Genomic DNA, 12,292 nt, shown 5'->3' with positions numbered 1-12,292 from the left:
ATGTATTTCTTTAAAGAAAGATGTGAAACAAACTTTACCATCTGTTAAAGCCGTCCAGTGGGCACACAGCTGCTCATGACGCTGCCCTCTGCATCACTGTCACATTTAGTCTTTCCGTAACAAAAAAGCTTAAGCAGAGACCACAGGAATGGTGGCTTTGGTAAGAACTATATGACTATCACGTAAATGTTTTTTAAATGCCAAATTTCAAAAACTTACTAGTCAAGTAGAGCAACGGTACAGTGTGGAACATCTGGGGATGCTAAAAAGTGATCGTTACGATAGCACAACGCTGGAAGTGCTCCAGGGGACACGCACAGGCAGCAGCCAGGATGGCGCAGCACCTGCCCCGCGGGACCAAGGCAGACCTCCATACGGTGATTGGGGCGATGGGCCTGAGCCACGCACCGCCAACCGGCAGCAGGCAGGTCGTCTATAGCGTGTAGGGCCGTCCCGCATGGCCCCGAGGCCCAGGGGTGAGCGCAGTGGCAGGCCAGCCAAGGTGGCATCGGACAGGGCAGAACAGGGCAGCGTGGGCTCCTCACTCGCACTCGCCCCACTGGCGCAGGTGAAGATGCCATCACTCTCTGCTCCTAGCAGGTCGCGTGACCGTTGCATCTGCGTGGTCATGCCTGGGCGACCCTGCGTTCCTAGAGATGGACCTGCCTTATCAGCTGAAGCCCTGTGGGGACCACATCCTTCTACTCACAGTGTCTCCGTTTCTGGGGTGACATCTGCTGACCCTGCCCCGACGTGTTGGGAGGTATGCTGTGTGGAGGTAGAGCTGTATTTACAAAGAGACTGTTAACACAGAAAGCCCAGCGCCACTTGATGGGACAGTCCGATGACGTCACCGACCAGCCCTCGTCTCCCTCACATTTGCACACGCACCTTCTCGAGCCCCGGCCCCCAGACGCCGACAGCAAGTCCCCCTCCTCCCAGGTGAGAGAGCAGGCAGGTATGCTCTCCTGCAGACCCGTCACCGGCCATCAACAGCCTGCGGCCGGTCTGGTGGAAGGAGGCCAGCAAGGACGTGGGCACCCAGAGGTCTCGGCTTCCTGGTGGCAGCTCCCGTCCCGGCACAGCCCCGGGAGACCGCCTCTGACAGGCCGGCACAGTCCTGCTCCGGCAGGCTCCCCTGGCCTGTAGGCTCTGGGGCCGGTGACTTGCGAAGCCCTCTGAGATCCCCGACTTCCCTGCCACAGCCCCCACGCGTGCACCAGGTGCCACGAGACCCCCACTTCTGACAGTGCAAGCCCGCTCAATCCCCTCCCATTCCGAGCCCTACCCTTTACTAGGCCTGGGGGGTGGGCCGCTCCCGCCGCCTACCCCACCCTCTTCCACGTCCCTCAGGGCGGTAGCAGCCGGTTTGTCCTCCGATTCCCTGCACCTGCTGAGGGCCACACACACCTGGGGGAGCCCCGGGAGCCTCCTCCTCACCTCCGACCACACAAGTTCCTGCCACACTGCTCCCATCTCCTACGAGCCCACATTACTCCTGGCTCCACCTGTGCTCCCTGACCCGGGCCAGGGCCACTCCACCCACGGAGCCCCCCAGGGAAGCCTGCCTTCTTCCACGTCTCCACTTAGCACTCGGGGTACACACGATAAGGCAAAGAGAACCACTGATACAAAATTAGGAGAGCTGGTGGGCAGGGAACCTGATGGGGAGATGGGGAGGGGCTGTCGGGAACATTCCCCTGAAGTTGGTTTTGACTGTACACACACACACACACACACACAGGGGTGTGTGACAGTTACAAAGCAACTTGTAACAACCCGTTCCCTCTTTCACTGCCCCTACGGTAAGTCTGAAGCCTGGGCCGTGCCGGGACCCAACTGTACCCCTGCCCCTGCCGTCTCCTCCCCTCGCCGCCACCTGGGCTCCTTGCACACCCAGCGCCTCCACCTCAGGGCCGGCGCACACGCATCTCCTCCATCTCCTCTGAGGGAAGAGACTTCCTCCCCATTATCACCATGCTCAACTCCTCCTCTACTTTCAAACCTCAGCTCAGACACTAGTTCCACAAGCAGAACAGGGCCTGACTTCATCAGCATCGGTTCAGTCTGAACCACCTGCTCACATGCCATGGGAGCCGCATCTCACTCATGTGCAAGGAAGGGCCCGGACCGCATGCCTGCGCGGCCACGCTGCCCGGCACCCGGCAAGTGCTGGCACGGGCCAGATGCATCAAGGAGATTTTTCTCAATTAAAAGACATTATTTTTTTAGCAGCTTTAGGTGTAAGGAAAACTCAGGGAAGAAACACACACCGTACACCTTGCTAGTCAGTGTGACACAGCAGTCATCGCGGATGACCCCGTTTTGACACATCGTGCTTATTGACTAGAGCCCACATTTTACGTTAGGGTTCCCTCTACGTGTTCATTCTACGGGCTGGACAAACGTACACGGACATACATCCACCCCTACAATGTCACACATGATAGTCTCACTGCCCTAAAATCCTATCGTCCCCCTGTTCATCCCTCCATGGACTTTTTACTGTCTCCACAGTTCTGCCTTTTCCAGAATGTCACACAGGCGGAATCCTTTTCAGATCAGCTTCTTTCACCTCGTGAATGCAATCAAGGTTCACCCACGTCTCTCTGACTTGATAGCCCGTTTTCTTTTGCACTGAAGAACATTCCATTGCCTGGAGGGCCTACCATTTCTTTACTCGTTGACCTGCTGAAGGACACCTTGGCTACTTCCAAGTCATGGCATTATGAGTGCAGCTGCCGTACACATCGTGTGCAGAGTTTCGTGGGGACATAAGCTTTTAATTCCTCTGGGTAAATACCAAAGAGCGTGACTGCTGGAACCTTATGGTAAGAGGATGAGCAGTTTCCCAAGAAACCATCACGTGGTCATCCACGGTGGCCGGTCTGCGTTCCCGGCAGCTGTGACCGGGCGCTCCTGCCGCGCTGCCTCCTCACCAGCACGTGGTGCTGTCGGTGCTCCAGACCTCGGCGGTTCTGAAGAATGTGCAGCAGGAGCTCATCGACGTTTCACGGGGGAGGCCAGGAAGACAACACACATGTATCTTCAGACTCACTGGGCCTCGGTTTCACTCACATAGCTCTGAACAAACACACCAGGATCGCTAGAGCCTACAACATCTCCATTCACAGACCTGAGGTGGGTGGGCCTCTAGCAGCTCTGTCGTTTTTTTTCAAAAATTCCAGCAATGATTCTGAAGCACAGCCAGGGTCTAAGGAGTATGGTTCATCCAGGAACCACACACGCTGCTGCCAACTCCATTCTGACATGTCTTACGTGCGCCTACATTCAGACTGGGGACTCTGGTGGACGTGGCAGGCACCGTGTGCTGGGGCGGAAAGCACAAAACATAACCATCTCTAGGTCCCCGGTCCCAATACCGTGTTTCTGACAAATAAATTCCCACAAAATAAATACTAATTTCACCTGTAACTGATTTTAGAAACCCACCTAAGAACAGATAGTTTCTGGGGGCCCACTCTACAGTGACAGTATGGACTGGGTCCATCTTTCACCCTGAAAAGGACCACACGCTGTGCAAACCAGGCCTCCCAGCCCCGTGGGGCAACGGGGCAGGTGAGTGTGCATCTCCCCCTGTGAACTCCACACCCTCGGCCCCTGTGCGGAGAGCAGAGGCTTCCTCAATGCTGCAGAGGACCGGGGCTCAGAAGAAGATGCCTGAACCCGGCAGCCCTGCCCAGCACTGGTCCACCTGACCTGGGCCGGACTAGGGAGGTTTTCCTTTGGAAGACACAGGTTCCTGAGGCCCTGTGAAGACCCGGATATCGCAGTTCTGGGGAAGAACCTCGATTCCAACCAGGTTGAGAAAGCTCTGGTTAGAGCCAACTCTCCCCATCTTCACTCCCAACAGCCTCCAAGGGCTAGCATGATGCTTAAAAGATCTATAAAGCTATACATATTCCTGTTTCTAAAATGATTAATACAGACAGGTTCTAATGAATGAGAAAGTTACCTTCCAACAGTGGTCGTTGAAAACTCTGAATGTGTCTTCCTAGACAATAATGTAAAGGACCAAGGTCAAAAAAGACCATTTCGGATCTGTCTACTGCTTACAAAAACATTTTTATGGAAAATATGTGTTGGGTTCTACCTTGAGTTGCAGAGAAAGCCTCTCCCCCGTTCCAAGTTGCTCCTTCTAGGCTCTCCGTTCCCTGCTCAGTGCCATAGCGGGAACCTAACAGCACTTAACAGGCAAAAGGCACTATCTTCACATTACTGTTTCTTTCCATTTGTCAGGAAAAAAAACAACACAGGCAATTTCGCATGACTCGGTTTCTGCTGGCTCCAAATTGTGTATGCAACTTGAAACGCACCTTCCTTGCCCAGTCTTGCCCTGACTTCTGTCCTGGGTCACCACACACTTCAGGCCACACTCCTGCCACCCCACACTCTCCGCTGCCCCAAACCCCTGCCCCGTGGCTGAGGTCTCTGCCACAGTCAGAAGCGCCAGGAGACGCTGCAGAGAAGGCTTGTACGGCTGGTTACTGCCCACGTTGACCTGCTGGAAAATATCGCCCCAAACACTCAAATTCTTCACCAGTCCACCACCGCTCTCCAAAACCCACTGAGAGGAAGTGAAACTAAATTCCGGGAGTGTCACCTTCATCCATAAAATGCTTACCTCACGTGCTGTCTGATGACTTAAGAACATGAAAGCACTTCATATGACACTACAAGTTTTTCAGCAGCACAAACTTAAAAGCAAATTTAAAGCCCATCCTGTCTTTCTGCACACTGCCAACCCTGTTAGCAGCTCAGACCAGCGCCAACTAGTACCTTTTTCTCCGTCCTGCCTCCCCTCCTGAATCAACGTTCTAGTCCCAGGTGCACTGCAGCGACCATTTCGACTACCATGCCACACGAGGACCAGGCGTCAGGGCAGACACACAAGGGGCAAGGACACCCTTCTGCGAGCTCCTCCTCAGCTCTGTGGCTGCAGACCGCTCCTTGTCTTCTCTAGACCCCCTCCCCCTGAGAACAGTGTCACAGAGCATGTCATGTATATTTTCCATGTTAACATGCATCCAGGCAGCCATCTCCGTAACCAGGAAGCCTGAGGCCAGAGGCCGTGGGGTCAGAATGTTCGCCCCTGGCGTCAGACCCTGCCTGTCACCTGTCCCGGCGGTGTCCACGGCCCCATGTGACCTTGCCCCACCATGTCACCCTCTGTCCAGCAGAGTGACCCCAAACCACGGTCCTCTCACTGTCCTGGTTCAACAGCTCTTCCTGGATTAAATCACTCGGTCAAATACCTTCCTACAGGAACAGGAGGGTAAAGGTGGCTGGTGGGGCCCTGGCTGCCCCCGACCCGACACTGCTAGGGGAGGGGCGGGAGCCGGTGCGCAGAGAGTTAAAGCAAGGTGCTGAGACATAATGGCTGGTAGCTGATGGCCTTGGACAGTGACACTCAGAAATTGCGATGTCCCAGGCACAGGAAGACAAGCCCCGCCCTACGTGGGTCACAGCAGACAGGCCAGCAGAAGAGCCAATGCCACCCCCCCCTCCTCAGCCACTCGGCACCCTAGAGACTGCCACCAGCAGCCAGCACTCACCTGTGACCTATGGGCCCCCCATGCACACTGCTGCAGCGCTATGCCTAAGCAAGCCAACAAACGTACCACATAAAGAACAATTATCTGGGACATTCTGACTCTGGGATTAATCTTTTGAAACCAGTAAACAGTGGAGCTTGCTAACCACCCCAGGAACTGAAGGCAAACAGCACAATCTCTCAGAGCTCCATGGCTCTGGGCCCAGAGAAAGGCCATTGGACTCAGGAAGGAGTCTGGCAGGTCCACTCGGCTTCACAGCCTCCCATGACAGCATTACTCCCAAGCAGGCTCAGGCAAATGGCTTATAATTATTTTTATTGCCCGATTTCAAATCTGAGTCAAATTTGGTCTTTCACAAAAAAACAAAAAAACCTAGGCAACAAAACAGAAAACAGCCATCCGCTTTGCTGAAGTGGCCCAGAGGGCATCCCCGCAGAGCACGCCTGGACACCCCCCGGCCCACCCCTACTGCCAGGTCCGTTTCTCCTGCTCCTCAATCCTTGCAGGGGCTCCTGCAGAGTCTTCCCAGGGGCCTCGGCTCTATGCGTCCCTGTAACTGTGGATGCCTCACTTCACATGAAGAAACCTCCAAGACTACCGGGCCAACATTTAAATCTCTTCGATGACTGCATGTCAGCAACCCTCACAGAGGCTTTGATTTACTTACCTAAGTAATGTGGTGGGTGAAATGCCATAGGCTTACTAGTCGCTGAGTAATATCCAATTGCTCTCTTAAATCGAATAACTTTGTCATCTGTTCTAGACTGAAATAAACGTAGGAAAACCTTTGTAAATCACATGCCACTGGTCATGTGCACGAACATACTTTCACAATTCAGCACATGTGTCATAACCTGCAGCTTTCAAGTTACCAACAGATTAGAATAACGTTAAAATCTTCCTGGAAAATCAATGAATCAAACGCTACTCAGACTGACTCCTGGCACGCAGTCAGGAGAGCCGGGTCTGCAACGCAGCCCGCGGGGTCCCAGGCTTCCCCTGCTGCCGGGAGAGGGTTTCCTTCCCATCTCCCGCAAATGGGGCAGTGGTTTCACCTTTCCAGAGAGGCAGGGAGTTCACACCAACCTCACGTCTTCTATTTACCCTGACCCACTCACGTTCCTTTCCAGAAAAAGGTGGAAGAAATCCCTGACCATCGCCCGAAAGGATGGACAAGTCATGTCCTCACTTCTACTCAGCCCACGTGACAGGTCTGTCTTCTTAGGAGAAAGGTCCCGATCACGGTAAAGAATCTGGGAGCAGCAGACCTCACAGGCGTCCTCCCAAGCCCGTACCTGAGAATGCTGGAACACATCTTTAGCTACGGCATCCAAGTCTGAGGGGTCCTGGATGTTGCGGACGTAGTCGGCCACAGCCTTGATTACCACATCACAGGGCGGCAGGACTAGCTGGTGAGCCCGGACCTGAGAAATAAGCACACGGGTCAGCACATGAATCCCACGTGCAGGGGCCGGAAGCTGCAGGCAGCGCTTCCTTACACAGCCGCTCATTACCCTGCTGTGAGTCTCGGCCCGAAGACTGGCGCGGGAACCATTAAATACAAGCCAGCCACTTCCACCCAGCAAGGCCACACGGAGCCTGGCAGCCATGTGTTAACTCCGACATGTCTGCAGCCGGGCTCCCGTCAACTCCGAGCCCAGAACCCTGTGCCCCACCATAGTGAACGTGCCGCGAGAGGCTGGGCCACAGACACTTCCGTTCTTCCCGCACGGCCAAAAGGAGGCAGTGCTGGGTGATCATAGCCCAGGTGCCCGAGCACCACAGAAAGGCAAGTCGGCTCTGAACGGGAGGGAAACGGTATCCCTGACTGCCAATGCTGAGGGCCATGTCTGGTAAAGACACACGGAGTAAGTGGCGGAATATTATATTATCCGAGAATAGCAGATTCTACAAAAATTAAACAGAATAAAAAAAAAAAAAAAAGGCTTTAGACTCTTTCGTGAAAACTAAAAAACTATGAAAAAACATCCAATTTCAGCTATAACTACAGTAATGCCCTTCTCTGAGAAATAAAGATGAATCAGGTACTAACTATGTTTCTGGCAATTAAAAAAAACCCGAACGACAGCATGAAATAACCTTGATTTCCTATATGTAGCCACAAAGACCACAAAGGCCCCTAAAGACCCTGTGCCTCCAGAGCTGTCCACTCCTGCCCACCAGCGTGGGACTGTCCAGGTAAGCCCAGCGTCACCACAGTCCTCTAGGGTGCACGGGGCGCAGGGCAGCTGGCCTCAGAGGTAAGAAGTGAGGAAGGGCCATGAGCCATGGAGTGTGGTGGCTCCAGATGCTAGAAGAGGCAGGAAACACCCTTCCAGAGTTTCCAGAAGGAGCGTGGCCTGCTGACGCCTTGATTGAGCCCAGTGAGACTGACTGTGAACCTCTGACCTTGAGCACCATAAGATAACAAATCTGAGTTGTTTTAAGACACAACACACATAACACACAAAAGAAGAAAATCAGAAAACCTGAGCCTGAGCACATGACATGGAAGACCCACCAGAAAACCATTTACACTTTTAAGTCATCAAGAAAATTTTCAAGATGCACACACAACAATCACTCTCGTTTTACACAAACAACAGGTTTTCTGGAAGCACTGGTTGCCACGTCCGAGTCACGTTCTCAGGCCCCAGTGTGCCGGTCGTTAGTGCTCGTGAAGGCACATCCCAGCAGGAGGCCTGCAGAGAGCCACGCACACATCTGTGGACATAGATCACACGCTCAGTCCTAGAAACCCAGCACCCCATGAAAATGAAAGCCCACTGGCTCGCACATCCTCCACGGGGACGAACCCCAGAAACAGCACATCCCAGCCAGTCTGGGAGGAACACAAGTCCCGTCTGCTCTCCCACTGGCGGGGTGTATGGCCCCCCGGCGGGGCAGGAGCAAGGCCAGCTGGTGGCAGCCCAGGAGAGGAGTCAGAACAGAAGCCCCACGCTGTCCTCACGGAACATCTTCCCCTCAGTGAACGCACACGGAAACAGGGACAGCAATGCGGCGTGGGCCTGGCTGAGCAGGTGCGACCCAGCACGCTGAGACCCTACGATCAGACCACAACGGTAAGCTGGCTGTAGTGTGAGGATGTTACATACAGGACAGACCAATGACGACACGGTGAGAACAGAACGAATGTGATACAAAAGTGGACAAAATATGAAAAGGGCTAGCCCCACTTGGGGGAGGAGCACTTGGGCAGCACAGGCCAACTGTCCTCGGTGCACACCGTCTATCCCGCCTCAGTGAAGGGGACCATCTGTCACCGTTGCTCCTGTGGACCATCTCTGGTCTGCGCCCGCCCCCAAGGCTGCCTGAGGGGCAGGGAAGTCCCCACAACCCGGATGCCCTCACTCCAGCAGCCCCGGCCAGGCCCAGGGGATGGCAGGATGTGCGCTCGGCTCAGGGCACACAACGGGGGACTCAGTGCACACGAGAAGCTTTAATTCGGGAAGAAAGAGCACACAAAACAACTTCTAAAACTCAGACGGAACTGTTATAACCTCAAAACATTGAATGAGAGATTATAGAATTCTCAAAAGGATTTACCACAGAATTCCTTTTAGTAGTAAGGTTCCTAGTACATTTAAATATGGATATATTTGCAAACATCCCATTCATTAAACTTCTAACACTCTTGACAATGTTTAATTTGTACTTTCCTTAAAAACCTTGCCATTGCGTTGGGGCACCTGGGTGGCTCAGTCAGTTGAGTGCCCAATTCTCGATTTCAGCTCAGATCATGGTCTCATGGTTTGTGGGTTCAATCCCCACGTCGGGCTCTGAGCTGACAGCATGGAGCCTGCTTGGAATGCTCTCTTTCCCTCTCTCCGCCCTTCCCTGGCTCTGGTGCATGCTTGCTCTCTCTCTCTCTCTCTCAAAAAAACATTAAAAAAGAAGAAGAAGAAAATGAAGGGAAAAAAACCTTGCCGTGACACATATGGGAGAAATCACATGTTCCCACAGGCTGGAAAACTGAGTGCTAAGAGAACCAACCCAATGGAGAAAGAAAAAAGTCCCTGAAGATCCTGGCCACCCCAAATATGGCTCCTGGCTCTCTAGATCTATACATGCCACATGCACAAAGGGATCTCTGCAGACGCTCAGCTGGTAAAAAAATGCATCAGGACTTGCTGACCCTCAAAAAGCATCATCATTTTACATGGCTAAATCTTCCCAAAGATGCTGTAGAAGAGCATGCAGCTCCCCCATCAGCGCAGCAACTACAGGAGAGTTAGAGCAAGATGTCACTGTCAATCTTAAATCAAAATTAACACTCAAACCACACAAATGAAATGTTTGCTCCTTGGCGACAAGCTTCAAAATATTTTTAAAAAGTTTGTTTTAAAGTTTATTCATTTTTGAGAGACAGAGAGTGAGCGGGGGAAGGGCAGAGAGAGAGAGAGAGGGAGACACAGAACTGGAGGCAGGCTCCAGGCTCTGAGCTGTCAGCACAGAGCCTGACGTAGGGCTCAAACTCCCAGATGGCGAGATCATGACCTGAGCTGAAGTCGGATGCTTAACTGAGCCACCCAGGCGCCCCTGGGCTTCAAAATATTTTAATGAAAGTCCCACTTCTCCTTTTTTTTTTCTTTTAATGTTTATTTATTTTTGAAAGAGAGAGAGAGAGAGAGAGAGTGCACGCACACAAGTGGGGGAGGGGCAGAGAGAGTGGGAGATAGAATCCGAAGGAGGCTCCAGGCACCAAGCTGTCAGCAGACCCTGAGATCATGACCTGAGCCGGAGTTGGATGCTTAACTGACTGAGCCACCCAGCCGCCCCTCCTTTTTTCTTTTCTTTCAGCAGTTGTACTTTAACTTTAGCCCAAAGCTTAACATTAGGAAAAAAGACAAAAGTTAAATAAAATGCAATAGTATACCTAAATTAAAGTTGGAAACATGTACTTTCTGTGTCCAAGGATAGAAAGCAAATTCTGTTTAATTAAAAAGCAGGGGCCCCTGGGTGGCTCAGTTGGTTAAGCATAGCATTCTTGGTTTCGGCTCGGGTCATGATCTCATGATTTGTGGATTCAAGCCCCATGCTGGGCTCTGTGCTGGCAGCACGGAACCTGCTTGGGATTCTTTCTCTCTCCCTTTCTCTCTGCCCCTTCCCCGCTCATACACTCTCTCTCTCTCTCAAAAAAAAAAAAAAAAAAATTAAGAAAATTAAAAGTAATAATACTTTTAAAATAAATAAAAAGCAAACATCGGCGCAATCGGGTGACTGTCGGTTAAGCATCCAACCCTTGATTTTGGTTTCAGGTCATGATCTCAGAGTTTGTGAGTTAGAGCCCCATGTTGGGCTTTGTGCAGAGCCTGCTTGGGATTCTCTGTCTCCCTTGCTCTCTGCCCCTCCCCCACTCTCTTGCTCTCAATATAAATAAATGAATATTTTTTTAAAAAGCAAACGTTTATGATTATGCACTTTTTTACAGCACTCTGTAGTAATTTCAGTGATTGTCAGTTACTTGCTTTGCAAGCAAAGGAACAAAAATTTGGAGCTAGAAAAGACCTCCCAGAGCGGCTCCCTGCTCCCAGACAGGACAACCAGTGGTAAGCAGGCGCTGCTTGGTGGCAGCTGGCAGTCACCTCCACACAAATTCCCTCAGCCGAGGCCGCCTACACGGAGCCTCATCTTTCCCCCACGGGCCCGTTTCCTACTGTGCCGCTCTCTCCCGTGGGTCAGGACAGGTGGAGGGTGTGGAAGGCGCTCAGGAAGGCAGCTCTTTCACATGCCCACAGGCCCGTGCCCCTGCTGGGGCTGCTCGGAATCCAGTGGTGTCAGCACAGGACACACCCACTGTGCGGGGACACAACCAAGTCCGCGGAAGCCCTCGCCACACGCCTCTCAGTGCAGCAAGCAGCGGCCGTCACAGGCAGCAATGGGCCCCGATTCCCCCTCCCTATGGTACTAATCATTCAAGGGCCACAACCTGAGTTAGCATCTGGCACCGCGAGAAAACAATCTCTTCCCATCCCTAAAGAAGGAAATAACGAGGGTCCCACTACAGAATCAACTTTAAGCCATGCTCTAGTGTCTCACTACTTACGTAAGTCTGTCATGTCATCTCGGTTACGTTTCAAAAAATCAAACATTTTTCCACAAAGTCACTTCAAGGCACAAAGCAGGGGCGTCTGGGTGGCTCAGTCGGTTAAGCATCCAACTCCTGACTTCGGCTCAGGTCACGATTTTGCAGTTGGTGAGATCGAGCCCCACAGTTCAGGAGACTGAACGGAGCCTGCTTGGGATTCTCTCCCTCCCTCTCTCTGTCAGCCCTACCCCGCTTGTGGTCTCTCTCAAAATAAATAAAACATCAAAAAATAACAATAATAAATGACACAACGCAGTTACCACATGACATTTCAAATGTTAAATGCATTATGTCACAGCCGCAAAGGATTCCACTAAAATCCAAGACTCTCTCCCAGATGGATGCTGATTACGCTAAAGTCTCCTCTAACACTTTCTGAAACGTGCCACCAGAAAGGATCATCTGACAGGGCCTCGACTTTCACATGATGGGATGAAACGTTTCCACTGAAACGGCAACTCCCTTCCAGAGGTGACCGACAGCACACCGGCAGGTGAGTGTCCTGTGGGCTAAGGCTTCGGCCACCTTGTGTGGACGCGGGGCATCCCGCGTGGTGTCACAGCCGCAAAGACAAGGGGAAGCTAGCTGTACAATCAGTCGTTTCTCT

At 52.4% G+C, this 12,292-nt stretch overlaps 1 protein-coding gene across 2 annotated transcripts in view; it reads right to left on the bottom strand.

Annotated features, from left to right (window-relative positions):
• FAM120A (family with sequence similarity 120A) overlaps positions 1–12,292 on the bottom strand; it is a 95,296-nt gene that overhangs the window by 52,552 nt on the left and 30,452 nt on the right. For both annotated transcript variants that reach the window (XM_042912308.1, XM_042912309.1), the window contains exons 4-5: positions 6,872–7,000; positions 6,244–6,340 (exon numbers count right to left, since the gene is read on the bottom strand). In XM_042912308.1, coding sequence (XP_042768242.1) covers positions 6,244–6,340; positions 6,872–7,000 — 226 coding nt within the window. The remainder of the gene's footprint in view (positions 1–6,243; positions 6,341–6,871; positions 7,001–12,292) is intronic.

The sequence above is a fragment of the Panthera leo genome, chromosome D4 (assembly GCF_018350215.1).
Source record: "Panthera leo isolate Ple1 chromosome D4, P.leo_Ple1_pat1.1, whole genome shotgun sequence".
NCBI classification, from domain to species: Eukaryota; Metazoa; Chordata; class Mammalia; order Carnivora; family Felidae; genus Panthera; species Panthera leo.
Note: the sequence above shows the minus strand (reverse complement) of the source record. Positions and strands in the feature narration are given on the sequence as shown.